General features: G+C 44.6%; 1 protein-coding gene across 4 annotated transcripts in view; it reads right to left on the bottom strand.

Annotated features, from left to right (window-relative positions):
* Nucleotides 1-14,897, bottom strand: part of LOC135225738 (dolichol kinase-like) — a 403,642-nt gene that overhangs the window by 297,698 nt on the left and 91,047 nt on the right. For all 4 annotated transcript variants that reach the window (XR_010317080.1, XM_064265131.1, XM_064265132.1 and 1 more), the window contains one exon: nt 9,671-9,839. Coding sequence is in view for 3 of the 4 variants with exons in the window: in XM_064265131.1 (XP_064121201.1) it covers nt 9,671-9,839 (169 nt within the window). In the remaining variant the exon portion in view is untranslated. The remainder of the gene's footprint in view (nt 1-9,670; nt 9,840-14,897) is intronic.

The following is a 14,897-nucleotide window of genomic DNA, read 5'->3' as shown; positions in this document are numbered from 1 at the left end:
TTGTCTCGGGTACCGGGGTCACCGAGCGGGTAGCTCTAGGGACGGGGAGGGGTAGGCCATCCCCCCCCTCTCTCTCTCTCCCGCCGTGTTACACCGGGACCCCCACCTATTGCTCAGTTCCCACCCTTCCCCTACTGTAATGAACGGAGCCTCCGATGAAGCCGGGGGCCCCTTTGGTTATAGTTTCGTCTGCTCCGCCAGCGGGCGGGTGGACATTACTAGTGGTCTGTCGCTTGCCTACTATATCCTTTTTTCGCTACCGGAGGAGAGCTCGCTCCTTACCCGGGCACTCTTCTAGTAGACGGGAAAAATTTATACTTCGTTATATATATAAGGATATACCCTAATTTTACGGTGAATTTTTCCCCACCACACTTGGTTGGAATCTTTCTCCTGTCTCCGGCGTAGCCTTAGACAACTCCAACCGCCTAGTTACCACACGTATTATGGCGGGGCTCTGGTTTAATCTAACTTTCACGCTCCGGCATGCAGCGGAGCAACTGTTAGGCTGTAAGTGTGCACCTGATACTTATGTATCTCTCCACTTACAGGCTACCAACTGTCAGGTACCTGGGGTGCAACGCGACTCTCTACGACCCCTGCGCCCATGAGGAGTGTAGGACTCATCGCCCGTGTGCCACCACCCACAATGGTCTGATCGTCTGGCACCCAGAGAACTTGCACCATATGCTACGACCTTGTTAGTCAGCTGTTGGGTGGGGTAAGTCTACTCTTAGACTTCTTGGTCGTATCACTAATAACACTTAGTTTTAAGCTTTGTTCAACCCTGTCTCCGCCGCTAGAAGCTTCATTTCGCCTTCTCTTTCAGGCTGCCGCCGTGAAGGAAGTCGCCTTGGCAACCTGAAGGCTGGGTGGGCGGCTTCGGGAAGAACGCCGCCAAGGGCCAGCCATACATTCTCGACAAGAAGCTGGCCGTTCAGATCTTCCCCGGTGGCAAGTCGACCGGCTATGTTGACCCCATCTCGGCAGCCCCTCTCATAGCTTCGATACAGCAGGAGGTGCAGCAGGCGTTCGGGTCCGTCTCCACGCAGGAGCCGGTCCCAGATGTGGCAAACCTGGACCTGAACATCGAGCCTATGGCGGTAGGGGCAGAGGATTGTTGGTTGAGGTAGGTGTGTCGGGCGCCAAGGTCTTTCCTTGGGCGCTCCTGGATCTTCTTCTCCTGTCCTTTCTACTGCTTCTTTCCAAGGCTTTACGGGATCTGAGATCCCTGCCCGCTCTCGCCGCTCTTTCTGTACCCCCGAAGGTGAAGGGACAGAGAGAACAGAAGACCTCCACAAGACGACTTCTAAGAAGTCGTCGTCTTCTTCAGCTAAGAAGTCTACGACTTCCTACGCTGACGCGGTGAAGGCAAATAAAGCCGAGCTCTTCTTGACTCTAAGAGCTCTAGAAGCAAGGCTTCTAAGGAGAAGGCTCGCGCTCCAGCTGAGCCAACGCCTTCTCCGGCATCCACCGCATCCACTCCGGTAACTCCGGTTGGGGTGGCGGGACCAGCTCCTTTGATCCCACCACCTTCTCGGCAGTGGTGATGCAGCAAGTGGGAGAGATGGTTTGGCTCGAGGATGTCTGCCCTCGGGACTAGGTTTGAACAGATGTTTGCGCAGCTGTCAAACACCATCAATCAAGTCTGGGCCAATCCATTCAGGATCTCTCTAACAGAGTTAGAGAGCAAGAGGACCCGTGTTTGCTGGACTTTCTTTCTCAAGGTTCCTCAGCCAAGCTCCCCCGTAGCAGGTACTGGCATTTTTGCAGTTACCTCCCTACGATCCCTACCAGCCTTCTCCATGGATAACCCATGGAGAGTGGCCGCTTATGCTCCATTCAAGGACAGCATGATCTCTGTCCCGGAGTGTGGAACTCGAAGAATTGAGGACTTCGAGTTCTATCCTCCTGGATTGACTCAGCTTCCTTTCATTGGGTATGCTAGGCTGACCGTGGCTGCTCTCACTAGAGAGGACAAGATTTCCCGAGAGAACGTGCTGTATAGTAGGGAGCACGCACAGCGGGAATGGGTTCACTGCTAGAGGGATTGGGAGTGTACTAACACTAAGCTCCAGCTTTCAAGAGTCCTTTCACTATTTTCGCGACGGAGGGAGGAGGCTTCTCTTCGTTCGCTACCAAAAATAGTGGAAGCGACTCTTCAGGCAGTCTCAGGATGAGCCCATGCCACAGCTGAGGGAACTGAGTCTACTTCTCCGTCTTCCCAGCCTTTGGAGAATTGTGGGAGAACTTGCCTGCCACGTTCTCGATTGGTAAGCTTAAGAGCCAGACTGCGCAATGGACCAGTTTGGCGAGAAGCTTCCAAGGCTGCCTGATACCCTGATTCAGGCTGAGTTCGATGCTCGAGCTAGATTTGGGATGTCCCTTCAACTCCCTAGTCATCACAGAAATGGGCTGCCCTGTCCTTATGGCACAGAACCGCTATTCAAGATTCTGGCCAAATCTCAGCTCCAGACGTACAAGCTGATGCTTTCGACTTCTTCCAAGCTAGGAGGAACTGCCGAAAGCACGTTCTGCAGGAGGCCACTATCAGGCACGAGCCTAATAGACTCCTGGCTTCCAGCATGTGGGGTGCGGACCTCTTCCCAGAGTCCTCTGTGAACGAGGTGCACCACGAGGCTGCTAGCTCAACCAGAGCCTTAGGGCTAGGTGGGGCATCTCTTCCAAGAGGAAGCAAGAGACCGCCCCTGCTGCTGGTAAGAAGCTTAAGAAGACAGGGAAGAAGGTTCCAGCCTTACCAGAAGCAACAGCAGGCAACAGCAGTTTGTTCAGGCCGTCCCAGTTACTTCAACAGGGACAGCCGTCTACTTCAAAACAGGCTCAACCCATCCTCCTGTTGTCTCCCTCGTCTCAACCGTCAACCTCCTACGCAGTCTCGCCGGCCTTCAACTCTATGTATGAAAGCCAGCCTACCCACCTTTAATAGGTTCTCCAGGGTAGCAGGGGCGAGGGGCCACTTTCGCCAGCGTGGCAGGGAGAGCTGCAAGAGAAAGACAATTCAGAGGGATTGGGCGCGGAGGTCAACCCGCCCAACAACAGTGAGGCTCCCCAGGTAGGAGGGAGGCTGTTCCTCTTCCGTCACAGGTGGGGGTTCAGCAAATGGGCACAGAGCATCGTGTCCAAAGGAAAGGATTGGGTTGGAGTTGGATCAAAGATCCCCCTCCAATCAAATCATTCTATCAGGAACCATCAAAGGAATTGACAGATTATGCGGAGGAACTCCTTCAGAAAGGAGCTATTGCGAGAGTCAAGCATCTAAAATTTCAAGGTCGCTTATTCAGCGTGCCAAAGAAAGGCTCAACAAAAAGAAGGGGGGTAATCTTAGACTTGTCAAAGCTAAACTCTTTCTTCGTTGCGACAAGTTCAAAATGCTCACCATCTCGCAGGTACGGACCTTACTTCCCGTTCCCCGGGTGGGGCCATCACATCCTCCATCGATCTTACAGACGCATACTATCATATCCCTATAGCCAGACACTTCCGTCCATTCCTAGGATTCAAACTAGGAAATCAGACATTCTCATTCAAAGTGATGCCCTTCGGTCTGAATGTAGCCCCCAGGGTATTCACGAAAATAGCAGAAGTGGTAGTTCAACAGTTGAGAACTCAAGGGATAATGGTAGCAGCATACCTTGACGATTGGTTGATCTGGGCACCAACGGTCGAGGGGAAGAATGTCTTCAAAGCCACAAAAAAGGTAGTTCAATTTCTGGAACATCTGGGTTCCAGATAAACAAAACGAAATCCAGACTTACTCCAGAGTCTCGTTTTCAGTGGCTAGGAATCCAATGGGATTTGTCTTCCCACAATCTGTCAATTCCGGTGGCCAAAAGGAAGAAATAGCCAAGTCTGTGAAACAATTTCTCAAATGCAAACAAACATCAAGGAGAAACCAGGAAAGAATCCTAGGTTCCCTTCAGTTTGCCTCAGTGACAGACATCCACCTGAAAGCAAGGCTGAAAGATATAAATCGAGTTTGGCGATTGAGAGCAAACGCCAAATCTCGAGACAAGTTGTCAATAATTCCACAGATCCTTCGCAATCAGCTACGTCCATGGACAAAAGTGAAGAACCTTGCAAATTAGTACCCCTTCAATATCCCCTTCCAGTGTTAACCATTCACACGGATGCCTCCCTGTTCGGATGGGGGGGATATTCTCAATTCAAGCAAGTTCAGGGGACTTGGTCAGCTCAGTTCCGCCAGCTTCACATAAACGTCCTGGAAGCAATGGCAGTATTTCTTACCCTGAAGAGACTCCTTCCCCCGAAGAAGTCTCATCCTAAGACTAAGTTTTTGGACTAGAGCGTAGTAGAGACATTTGCAGCAACAGAGGTGGGAGGGTCCCAAATCCAAACCACGGGTTAAATCAATGTCATGATAGCTATCTTTGCGCTAGCAGACAAGCACAGATGGCATCTGTCCGCCACTCACCTCGGCGGGGGTAAGAAATGTGATAGCAGACGCTTTGTCCCGGTCAGTCCTCCCTCTGGAATCAGAATGGTCCCTGGACGACGGGTCATTCCAGTGGATATGCCGGAGAGTCCCAGGTCTCCAAGTAGATCTCTTCGCCTTACACGCAAACCACAAGCTCCCTTGCTATGTGGCCCCCAACCTGGACCCCTCTGGCTTATGCCACGGACGCCCTGTCGTTAGATTGGAATCAATGGAGGAAATTTATGTTTTTCCTCCAGTGAATCTTCTTTTGAAAGTCTTGAGCAAGCTGAGGACTTTCAAGGGACTAGTAGCTCTGATTGCTCCAGACTGGCCAAAAAGCAACTGGTATCCCCTGCTTCTGGAATTGGGTCTCCGACCTCAACGGATTCCCAATCCCAAGCTGTCGCAAATCAGTACAAATGAGGACTGTGTTCGCTTCCTCAGGAATTCTTCAGACCCTAACTTTATGGACTTCATGAAGTTTGCGGCTAACAAAGATGCTAACATTGATCCACAAAACATCCTCTTCCTAGAATCAGATAAAAGAGAGTCAACTATTAGAACAATATGACTCAGCTGTTAAGAATTAGCATCCTTCCTGAAAGAATCAAACACTACAACCTGACAGTTTAACTTAGCTATATCCTTTTTCAGGTCTGTTTGAAAAAGGCTTAGCAGCTAGCACTATTACTACTCATTAATCGGCTTTGAAGAAAATCTTTCAGTTGGGTTTCCAGATAGACCTAACAGAATCTTACTTTACGTCCATTCCAAAGCCTGTGCATTAGACTTAAGACCTTCTCAAAGGCCTACTGCAGTTATTTCATGGTTCTTAAATGATGTCCTCAAACTAGCCTCAGATACTGACAACTCGTCTTGCACATTCATAATGCTTCTTAGAAAGACGTTATTTTTATTAAGCCTGGCTTCAGGAGCCAGAATTTCAGAACTGTTTCGGCTCTATTCCCAGAGTATGCGGCGGGTCCATGTGGCAATTCCTCCCTCAGGAGAAGTTCTACTTGCCCCGGATCGTAAGCTTTTTAGCTAAAAATGAGGATGCCCCTTTGCAAGGTGGGCTCCTTGGAAAGTCATCCCACTTCCGCAAGATCCTTCTCTCTGCCCAGTATCAACTTTAAGAGCCTTTCTATCTCGTACATCCTCAAGATCCTCAGGTTCTCTCTTTATAGAAGAAAAAGGTGGTACTTTATCAGTAAAAGGAATCAGACAACAGATCCTTTACTTCATTAAACAGCCAATCCTGATTTCATTTTCAAAGCACATGACATCAGAGGAGTAGCCACCTCAAATTAATTACTTCCAACCATATGAACTTTGAGGATCTTAAAAAGTATACTGGATGGAAATCACCGACAGTCTTTAAACGTCATTACCTAAAGTCCTTGGAATCTTTAAAATTTTCTGCAGTAGCAGCGGGAAACATTGTTTCTCCTGATACTGTATAGTAGTTGTAGTATAGATACAGGTCTCCTTTCTACCTACCTCGTCCAACATGCCTCACCCTATTGCCATGCTACTCGGATACTCTAGCCTTAGCCACTAGAATCATATTGGTGGATTGTCCCTTATTTTTTTGCTAGGGACTCCACGCTATGTACATATAAGGTACTTCAAGTGTTTTTCTACCCTTATTTTTATGCTAGGGTAAACACAATGTGTTTGTATATTATGTAAATATCTTAATTAAGTGAATCATTCTTTGTTATTTTGCCATTACATTACTATGTATTACTATGTCTAATATAAGTTAATTTTTAAGTACTTTATATTGATTGCTTTCTTTATCATGTCATTGTATTAGGATAAGTTAGCTTTAAGTACTTTGTTTGTATACTGTAATGTCCCTGATTCACTTATATTATATATATCTCTTTTTTACAACTGGGTTTCATTTGTCCTTATTCCCATCTTGTCTGTTTCTCTGGTACACTTTCATAGGCCGACACGAGCTGAGCCCAGAAAAGGGATTTTGACGTAGGAAAAATCTATTTCTGGGCGAGGAAGCCGTGTCGCCCAGTGAAATGTGTCCTCTTTAGCACTATTTCTAGTAAAATATTGCTATGATACCAGAGAACTGCTAAATTGGACATGTCAGAAGTCTCTGACTCGCTCACCTAAATAAAAGGTGTCGGTATAGAACTGGGGCGAGTGTTAAACCCACCCTGCAGGACAAGATGTTCATAGATTAAGGATGACCGCTAGGGGCGCTGCTGTCCGTGGCGTCAGTAGTAGTAGTAGTAGCGGCCGCATCACCCTTTCGTATCAGCTCTCTCTGGTGGGGATTTTATGTTGGAAGGTCTAAATGGTGAATGACTCGTGGTAGTGATCCCACTCGCCTATATTCCCATACCGACACTTCTTTTATAGAGTGAGCGAGTCAGTTTAACTGACATTTTCTTAATTTTGTTTTTCTCTGGTAATTTTAGATTAATTTTGCCTAGAAAGAATGATATTAAGGATACTTTCATAGGGCGACACGAGCCAATCACCCAGAAATAGATTTTTCCTACGTCAAAATCCCTTCTTTGGCACGCGTGCCATAGGTTGCCGACCCCTGCTCTAATGAATAGAGCAAAGGTGAAGCTATCCTGAAGGGAGGCTTCTATGGCAATATCAGGACACTAAAGACAACTACTTCATGCCGAACTGGTTGTTCTCACTGGAGAAGTGGAGTTCAAACTTCTTAGTGATATCCATCCTGAACAGATGAATGTACATCTGGCGAGATCCTAGGATCCAGCCATAGGGTCTTGTATCCAAACTCTGGGGAGTAGACTATGTAGAGTTCCTCTTATTCCTTTATCCATCCTGGTGTAACCCAGGAAGTAGAGAGGAAAAAAGAGGAGGATGACTGTTCTTGCCTGCTCTTCTCAGAAGAAGCAGGAGGGAGAGATAACACGTGTGATCATCAACTTGCGGTGATGATAGCAAAGCACAGACTTAGGAAAACGTATTCGCCTCAGCGAAAAATGCTTCCTGAAGGAAGAGCAGAGGTTCTCACCCACCAAACAGAGCATTCTCTTCCTACAATTGGTTCATTTGCAGGAAAGAATTGAGTGGAGTTGAATGCGCCAAAAGTTGGTGAGAACTTGCCACATCTCGCCACGCATCTTTCTTCTCCATGATTGAAACCTCACAAAGAGGACTCAAAGGGAACCTCCTCCTCGACTCTCATGAGGCCCTGTTCAAGTGGTGGCTAGCAAAAGATCCCCTAGTGTCGATGAAGATGAACGAGCAGAGTGTGTCGTTGGGTATCCAACAGCTAGTGCCAAACTGCCAACAGCCGGTGTCAGGTGAGGCATGGAAAGCACCAAGTGAGCTGGAGCAAGAGAGTGTGGTGTCTCAGATGGCACAGAGTGCCTGGACGGGGACTGGCGCTTGACAATACCTGGTGCTCATCATGAGAATTGGTACTACCACTATTCTGATGAGTGCCAAAACAAAAGTATTTGAGAAGGCTCAAATATACCAACACAGGAGCAGTGTTCTAATCCATTTCTTCAACAGATGACAAGTCGGTATTTCCACCTTTAAGAGCATATATGTGAAGACGAGTTAGTTGACACACCTGGCTGCGAATGCCTGGGAGAGGATTACCTATCGGAAGCAAGAGGTTGCTTACGATGCTTCGAACATCTAGGCGCTAACACAGGACGTTCAATATTAATACTAATTAATTATAATAAATAACTGAAATTACTATATTTTTTGTGTTTTGCTAGACTGTTTGGAATGTGCATTTCCTAGCTTTCATACAAAAGGAAAGATGGCAGCTTTGCCAATGCTCTGGAGACAGATTGTCAAGTAATATGTTCAGGACATCCACAGAACAACACTCAATTAGTTTTAATCATGTAGGCAGGGAGCTTTGTAAATGCCATACACCTAGTGTTAGGCTAGATGAGCACTGCCTGATGCTGTTGATTTGAGGTAAGAAATATCTAAGACAGCAGGAAGGAAAAGCACACTACATCCTGAGATAATTTCTTTAGATCCAAAACTGGCAAAATAAACCAAGTCTTCCTCAACAACTTGCTTATCAATTTCCTCTACCTTTAGAGTTGAACCAGCCATCATTTATAAAGTGCAAACCCATATACAGTGGTACCTCAAGATATGAAATTAATCCGTTCCGAGGCGGCCTTCATATCATGAGCTTTTCTTATCTTGGACCACATTTTACATGTAAAATGGCTAATCCGTTCCAAGCCCTCCAAAAACACCCCAGTAAATTTCATAATAAAGCTAAATTGACCAATAAACAATGAAATACTACAACAATTTGGACCATTCAATACCTAACTTAATACGTACTGCTAATATACGTACACATATATTCAAATTGGAGATGCTGGTATAAATAAGGCTGACTGTGCAAGTTATGTCAGGCCCTCTTCTTCTGTACTATAACATTGCATTCGATTTTCATTGGATCCTAGGATGATCAATCCAGTTGCAATTTTTAATCATTTCATCAAAAGACACTTATCAGCACAAGTATTTGAACAACTGGTCAACTTGGTATCCTCAAGCCACCAATTCTGATAGGATGTCCAGTTTCTGCTCTTGCAATGGGAATCTTTTTACAATTACCATAAACCACAACAAATACTACCAGAACCTGGTCTAAATGAGTCTAGCCCATCTACCTGGGAATACAAAAACAGAAGCAAAGAAAGACAAAGGGAAAAAAATTCAGGCCTGTAAAAATAAAAATAAAAATATAAGAAGATATTGCAAAGTTGAGCATTATTAGACATTACTTTGGTACTAAAGGGAGGGAAAAATGGCAGCAGAGGTACCAACCTGGCTAGGAAGGGACAGAAATTTGAAAGGGAAAGCCATCTTACTAATGAATAATTAAAAGATGAAGGGCTTGATGAAATGTCATGGTAAGTCATGCAGCAGAGGGCTCCTTTAAGGTTTTGGGCAAACAGGACAGTTCCAAATTGGTCTGCCCCACTAAAAGGAATTCATTTGTGAAACAGTGACATTTACTTTAAATGAACATAGCATACAATTTGTTGACTAAAATTACACCTTTTTCCTAAGTTTTGAATTGTATCACCTTTTATATGTATTACATTTTTTACTTCTTAAATACCCAAATCATTAAAAATGATCCTGTAGTGAATAGAAAAAATAATCTCAATTGCATTTTAAAGTAAAAAAAAACCTTCAATCAGAAATACTTACGTATCTCTGTCAATATACATATGACCCCAGCTGTTACTAGGGAGGGTGTAAATGGATGTGTAACAAATCTCAGCATGAAAGAAGATGAATATTCTTGGTTACCTCCAGTAGTCTGCTTTTTCCCTGACAAGCACATCTGCTGATACAGGTGTACCCCAGAGACTCCTGCCTGATGGACAATGAAAAAATGTAACTAAAAAATTGTAATTTTCCTTTACACATATAAGTAAATACTATTTCTTATGTTATCAAAATTGTATTTTTATAATAAAATAAGGTTTCACATATACTTACCAAACAATTACATAGCTGTAAGCTTTCTTACCTGGCTGTCAAAAATCCAAATAATTTGGTGTGGCAGCACTGCTATTGTTAGTGTAGGTGAAAAGGGATCCGCCCACTTTTGGGAACACACGGTACTACTGAGCCAACTGTCATATATTCATTGAGCCACAACATCCATCTGTGGGGAGGAGGGAGGTCTATGACTACATAGTTGTTTGGTAAGTATATGTGAAACCTTATTTTATTATAAAAATATCATTTTCACATATGCAACTTACCAAACAATTACATGGCTGATTCCACATTCCAAGGAAGGGTGGTAAATGGACACCTATTCTTTCCAACCTTAAAAAAGTTATTGGTTTAGAAAACAATAATACGCTCACATTACATGATGCTTGCAGTGCCTTACCTGGTGAGAGCAGCTGCAGTTGAATACTCCTCTCATCACCCATAGGAGACATGGCAGTAATGGCCAGGTTCATCCCTACTAATAGCGGGATTTCGTAACCATGGAGGTTCACTAATGGTTAAAAAAAAAATAAACAGTTTGCCCTTCACCTAGGCAAAGACCAGACAACCATCCAAAATACAGTCACCTACACTATAAATTAAAAACCCCACCCCTAACCACAAAAACTGGAGGGTACTCCAGGTACATTGTACCCCCAGGCTTCCCAAAAAACTAGATAACCCTAAAATATACAAGGCGAGGAGATAGTAGAGGAAAAGGGGTCCCCCCATGCTTTCTCTCCCAACACAATGCCAGCCATAGATAACGGCCCCCAACCTATAACAGTTTTCAAAAAGATTCTGTATCCTTAAGATAATGTGATATGCACACCAACTTCGACCTCCAGAATGTCGTTTGCAGAATGGAAGACACTGACATATTGTGTCTAAAAGCTAACGAAGTTGCCACTGCTCAAATTACATGAGCTTTCACTTTCAAGAGGTTTAGGACTTACTCTTGGACTTGAAAGTGGGCTTCCAGAATAAGTCTTCTTAGGAAGCAGAAATAGCGTTCTTAGAGAGAGGACGGGAGGGGTCTCTCACTGAACACCAGAGATGGTTTGAATGTCCTTTTAAGTTCTCTGCCTTATGAAGATAATATCTAATGGACCTTAAAGGACACAACATTCATTCCTCTTCTTCTGCTCCCAATACAGTGATACCCCTGTATTGCAGGGTATGCGTACCAGACTACCCCCCCCCCCCCCCCCCCCCCCCCCCCCAAATAGTTGGAACCCCTATAAAAATGCAGAAAATGGCCTGTTTTGGTAGGTAAAACTCGAGAAAAACTAAAATTTTTCATACTTGGTTTTTTTAATAGTTTTATCACAAAAAGTACATTTTATGATGACATTGATAAAGAAACAGGAATTTCTGGATATTTCTCATGGAAAAATACCACGAACAGGCGAATTTATTGCGAATAATGGGTAGATATGGTCCAGAGAGAAATCCGCGAATCCGTGGGTCCAAGAATCGGGAGAACGCAAATACGGGGGGCCCAATGTATGTCCATTGGGTTCCTTATTATTACAAATGAATGAGGCCAAGGCTTTGACGGGCCCTTGTTCTTAGCCAGAGAGTCCCCAACATAAGACAACACTGCATTGTTTTGAGCAAATCCAATCTCATTACTAATGGCCTGGATCTCCCTCACTCTACCAGCTGCTGCTAAAGCTACTAAAAACAATGTCTTCTTCATAAGGTTCTTCAGGGAAGAAGAACATAACAGTTGGGAATGCAGACTAGATAACTGCCTTAAAACAATGTCCAAACTCCAGTCCACTTCTCCATACTTTCCCACTTTTAATGTCTCAAAAGATTTAATGAAGTTGCTGATGTCCTGATTATGGGGCAGTCCCTGCTTATCAGCGGACCTGGTTAATGGTGATCTGGTTTTATGGCGCTATAATGCGCTGAGTTTCAATTATTGGTGCCATAAGGTGCCAATAATAGAGTTATGGCACCATAACATACCTAACAGAGGAGCTATTCACAAGTTATTGGTGGCATAAGCGCCATAAATCGCACAGTGGTTAAGGGTGGTTTTCGCTTATCAGCACCCTGCCAAAAACGGAACCCCCGCCGATAACCGGGACTGCCTGTATTCGAAAATTTGAGACCTCTATGTATAAATAATGAAGAAAGCATAGACCTATAACCCTTGATGGTTGAGGGAGACAGCTTCTTTGTATGTTAAAAATAGCAAAAAATTCGCTATTTGCGTTATAGAGGTCGTAGAAGAGACGTGACTTTGTCTGCACCACCTTGTAAAAATTCTCCACTTCAACTGGTAAAGTTTGCAAGAAGATGATCTCTTACATCTTGCAATAGCCTCTGGTGCTCTTTGAGCAAAATCTTTCTCTCTGATAAGACTCCTGACAATCTAAATCCAGAGCACACAACCCTTGATGGTACCAGTCGAAGTGGGGTTGTTTGAGAACACATCGACCTTGTGGAAGAAGTCTGGGGAAGGCCACAAGGAGATTGAAGAGGTCTGGGAACCATTCCTTCCTGGGCCAGATTGGAGCCATGAGAATCATAGAAATGTGTTGATAAGACTGAAATTTGCTGATAACCTCTCTTATAGGACCAAAGTAGGGGGGAAAGCATATATGGCAAGACCCATCCAGTCCAGAGGCATTGCATCTGTTCTCCATGCTTGAGGGTCCATAACAGGCGAACAGAAGAATGGTATATGATTGTTACTGGAAATGGCAAAGCGATCTATGGATTGTTTGCCCCATAGTCTCCACAGGTCTTGGTAAACTCTCGCATTCAGAGTCCACTCTGTAGGAGGAACTTGGTTTGAGCAGCTCAGCTCATCTGCTACGACATTCATTTTCCCTTGGACAAACCTTGGAAACAGATGGATTCTGTATCTGTTCACCCAAAGAAGATCTTCTGCCACCCTGTTGAGAGAGAAAGAGTGAGTCCCATTATTTGCGGACATATGACAGGGCCATGGTGTTGTCCGTTTAAATCGCTACTTTTCTTCTAGTGACTAAAGGAGTCAAGGCTTGTAGTCCTAGAAAAATTGCCTTCAATTCCTTTACACTTATGTGGACAGTCTTCTCATTTTGTCCACATTCCTGAAACTCTCTTGCCCTCCAAGAGGCTTCGCAGCCTCTGTCCAACAAGTCAGAGAAAACCTCTAGGTCAGGGTTTAGAATGACTAGAGAGATCACTTCTTGAAGTCTCTCCAGCGAAGGTCACCAACAAAGATCTGACTTTATTTCCTCTGTCAAGGGAAAGATGAACGAATCCAGTTGAGTCTTTCAATCCCAATTCCCCTTCAGAAAGAATAGGAGAGACCTCATGTGGAGATGGCCTAAAATTACGAAACTCTCCATCAACGTTAAAGTTCTGAGGAGATTCATCCAGTCTAGTGCTGAGCAAGACAGGCAAATTAAGAACTCTTGTATCGTCCTTTGACACGAGACTATTCTCTTTGGAGAGAGAAAAGCCTGAAAAGCTAGAGTCAAGAATCATCCCTAAATAGGGAATCTTCTGAGTCAGAGACAACTGGGAGTTTTTCTGGTTTATGTTTATACCTAACTGGTGAGTTAGACATAATGTCTCGTCCATGTCTTCCACAAACTGATGACTCGACTTGGATCTTAGAAGCCAGTCATCTAACAGAATGAAGTGTTGATTCTCATCAAATGTAGCCATTTTCCCAGGAGAGCAAGGATTCAAATAAATACTTGGGGAGCCATAGACATACCGAAGCAGAGGGCTCTGAATTGAAAAATTCTCCCTTTGAAGATGAACCTCTGAAACTTTTTGGACTCTTGATGAATGGGAACATGGAAGTATGCATCCTCTATGTTGAGAGTCACCTGGCTGGAGAGCTGACATGACAGAACGACTGGTTTCCATACAAAATTTTGTCTTCAGCACGTAAAGATTCAAAGCACTGACGTCCAGAATTGGTCTCCAGACCCCTGATGCCTTGGGGACTACAAAATGCCTGTTGTAAAACCCCACGGAGTCCGAGTCTTTCACCTCCTCTATGGCCTGTTTTCTAATCAGAGCTTATACCTCTTTGGCTAAAACCAGAGCACTCTCCGATTCCTCCGAGTATGGCGTCAATGCAATGGGAGGACTGAGGTGGATCTTCTTGAAAGGAGATCAAATAACCTTGGACTTTGATCTATTTTGAATGTTGGTTTTCCCTCCCCGAAAAGAATGCTTCTGCAGAGGGGATGACTTAGCTCCTGTATGGTGGTCTCTTTCCGACGCCTTGTAGACTGTGCCAGAAAATCATTAGTACAAGCAGTCCCCAGTTATTAGTGGATTCGGTTAATGGTGATCCTGTTAATAGTGCCATAAAATCAGCAATTTATGGTGCCATAATGCGCAGAGTTCCTGTTATCGGTGCCATAAGGCACTGATAATAGTTTTGACACCATAATATACCTAACTGGGGTACCATTAACTGGTTATCGGCATCAGAAGCGCCATAAATCATTGAGTTTTGGTTAATGGCTGTTTTTGCTTATCGGCACCCCACTGAGAATAGAACCCCCTGCTGATAACCGGGACTGCCTGTAGATTTCTTCTCAGGGTCCAACAGTACCTGTTGGACTGTCTCCTCTGGGAAAAGGTGCAATTTACTTAAGGGAGAGAACAGTAAGGCTGACTTCTGGGTAGTTGTCACTCCCCTAGACGCAAAAGAGCACCACAACTCCCTTTTCTATAGCAACCCCATAGTAAAAAGGGAAGCTAGTTCTCCTGATCTATTCCTCACTGCCTTGTCCACACAGGACAAAACATCCAGCTAGTTTGATGCGAACTCTTCATCCAAGGACTGGTACTCCTCAATCTTCCTTGCCAAGGCTCCAATAGTCCTATCCAGGAAACTAAATACTTCCATCACCTTGAACAGGTTCTTCACAAGATGGTTGAAGTCTGGAGTCGAAAACAT

Source organism: Macrobrachium nipponense, chromosome 13, assembly GCF_015104395.2.
Source record: "Macrobrachium nipponense isolate FS-2020 chromosome 13, ASM1510439v2, whole genome shotgun sequence".
Classification (NCBI taxonomy): Eukaryota; Metazoa; Arthropoda; class Malacostraca; order Decapoda; family Palaemonidae; genus Macrobrachium; species Macrobrachium nipponense.
This window is presented reverse-complemented; position numbering and strand designations above follow the sequence as displayed.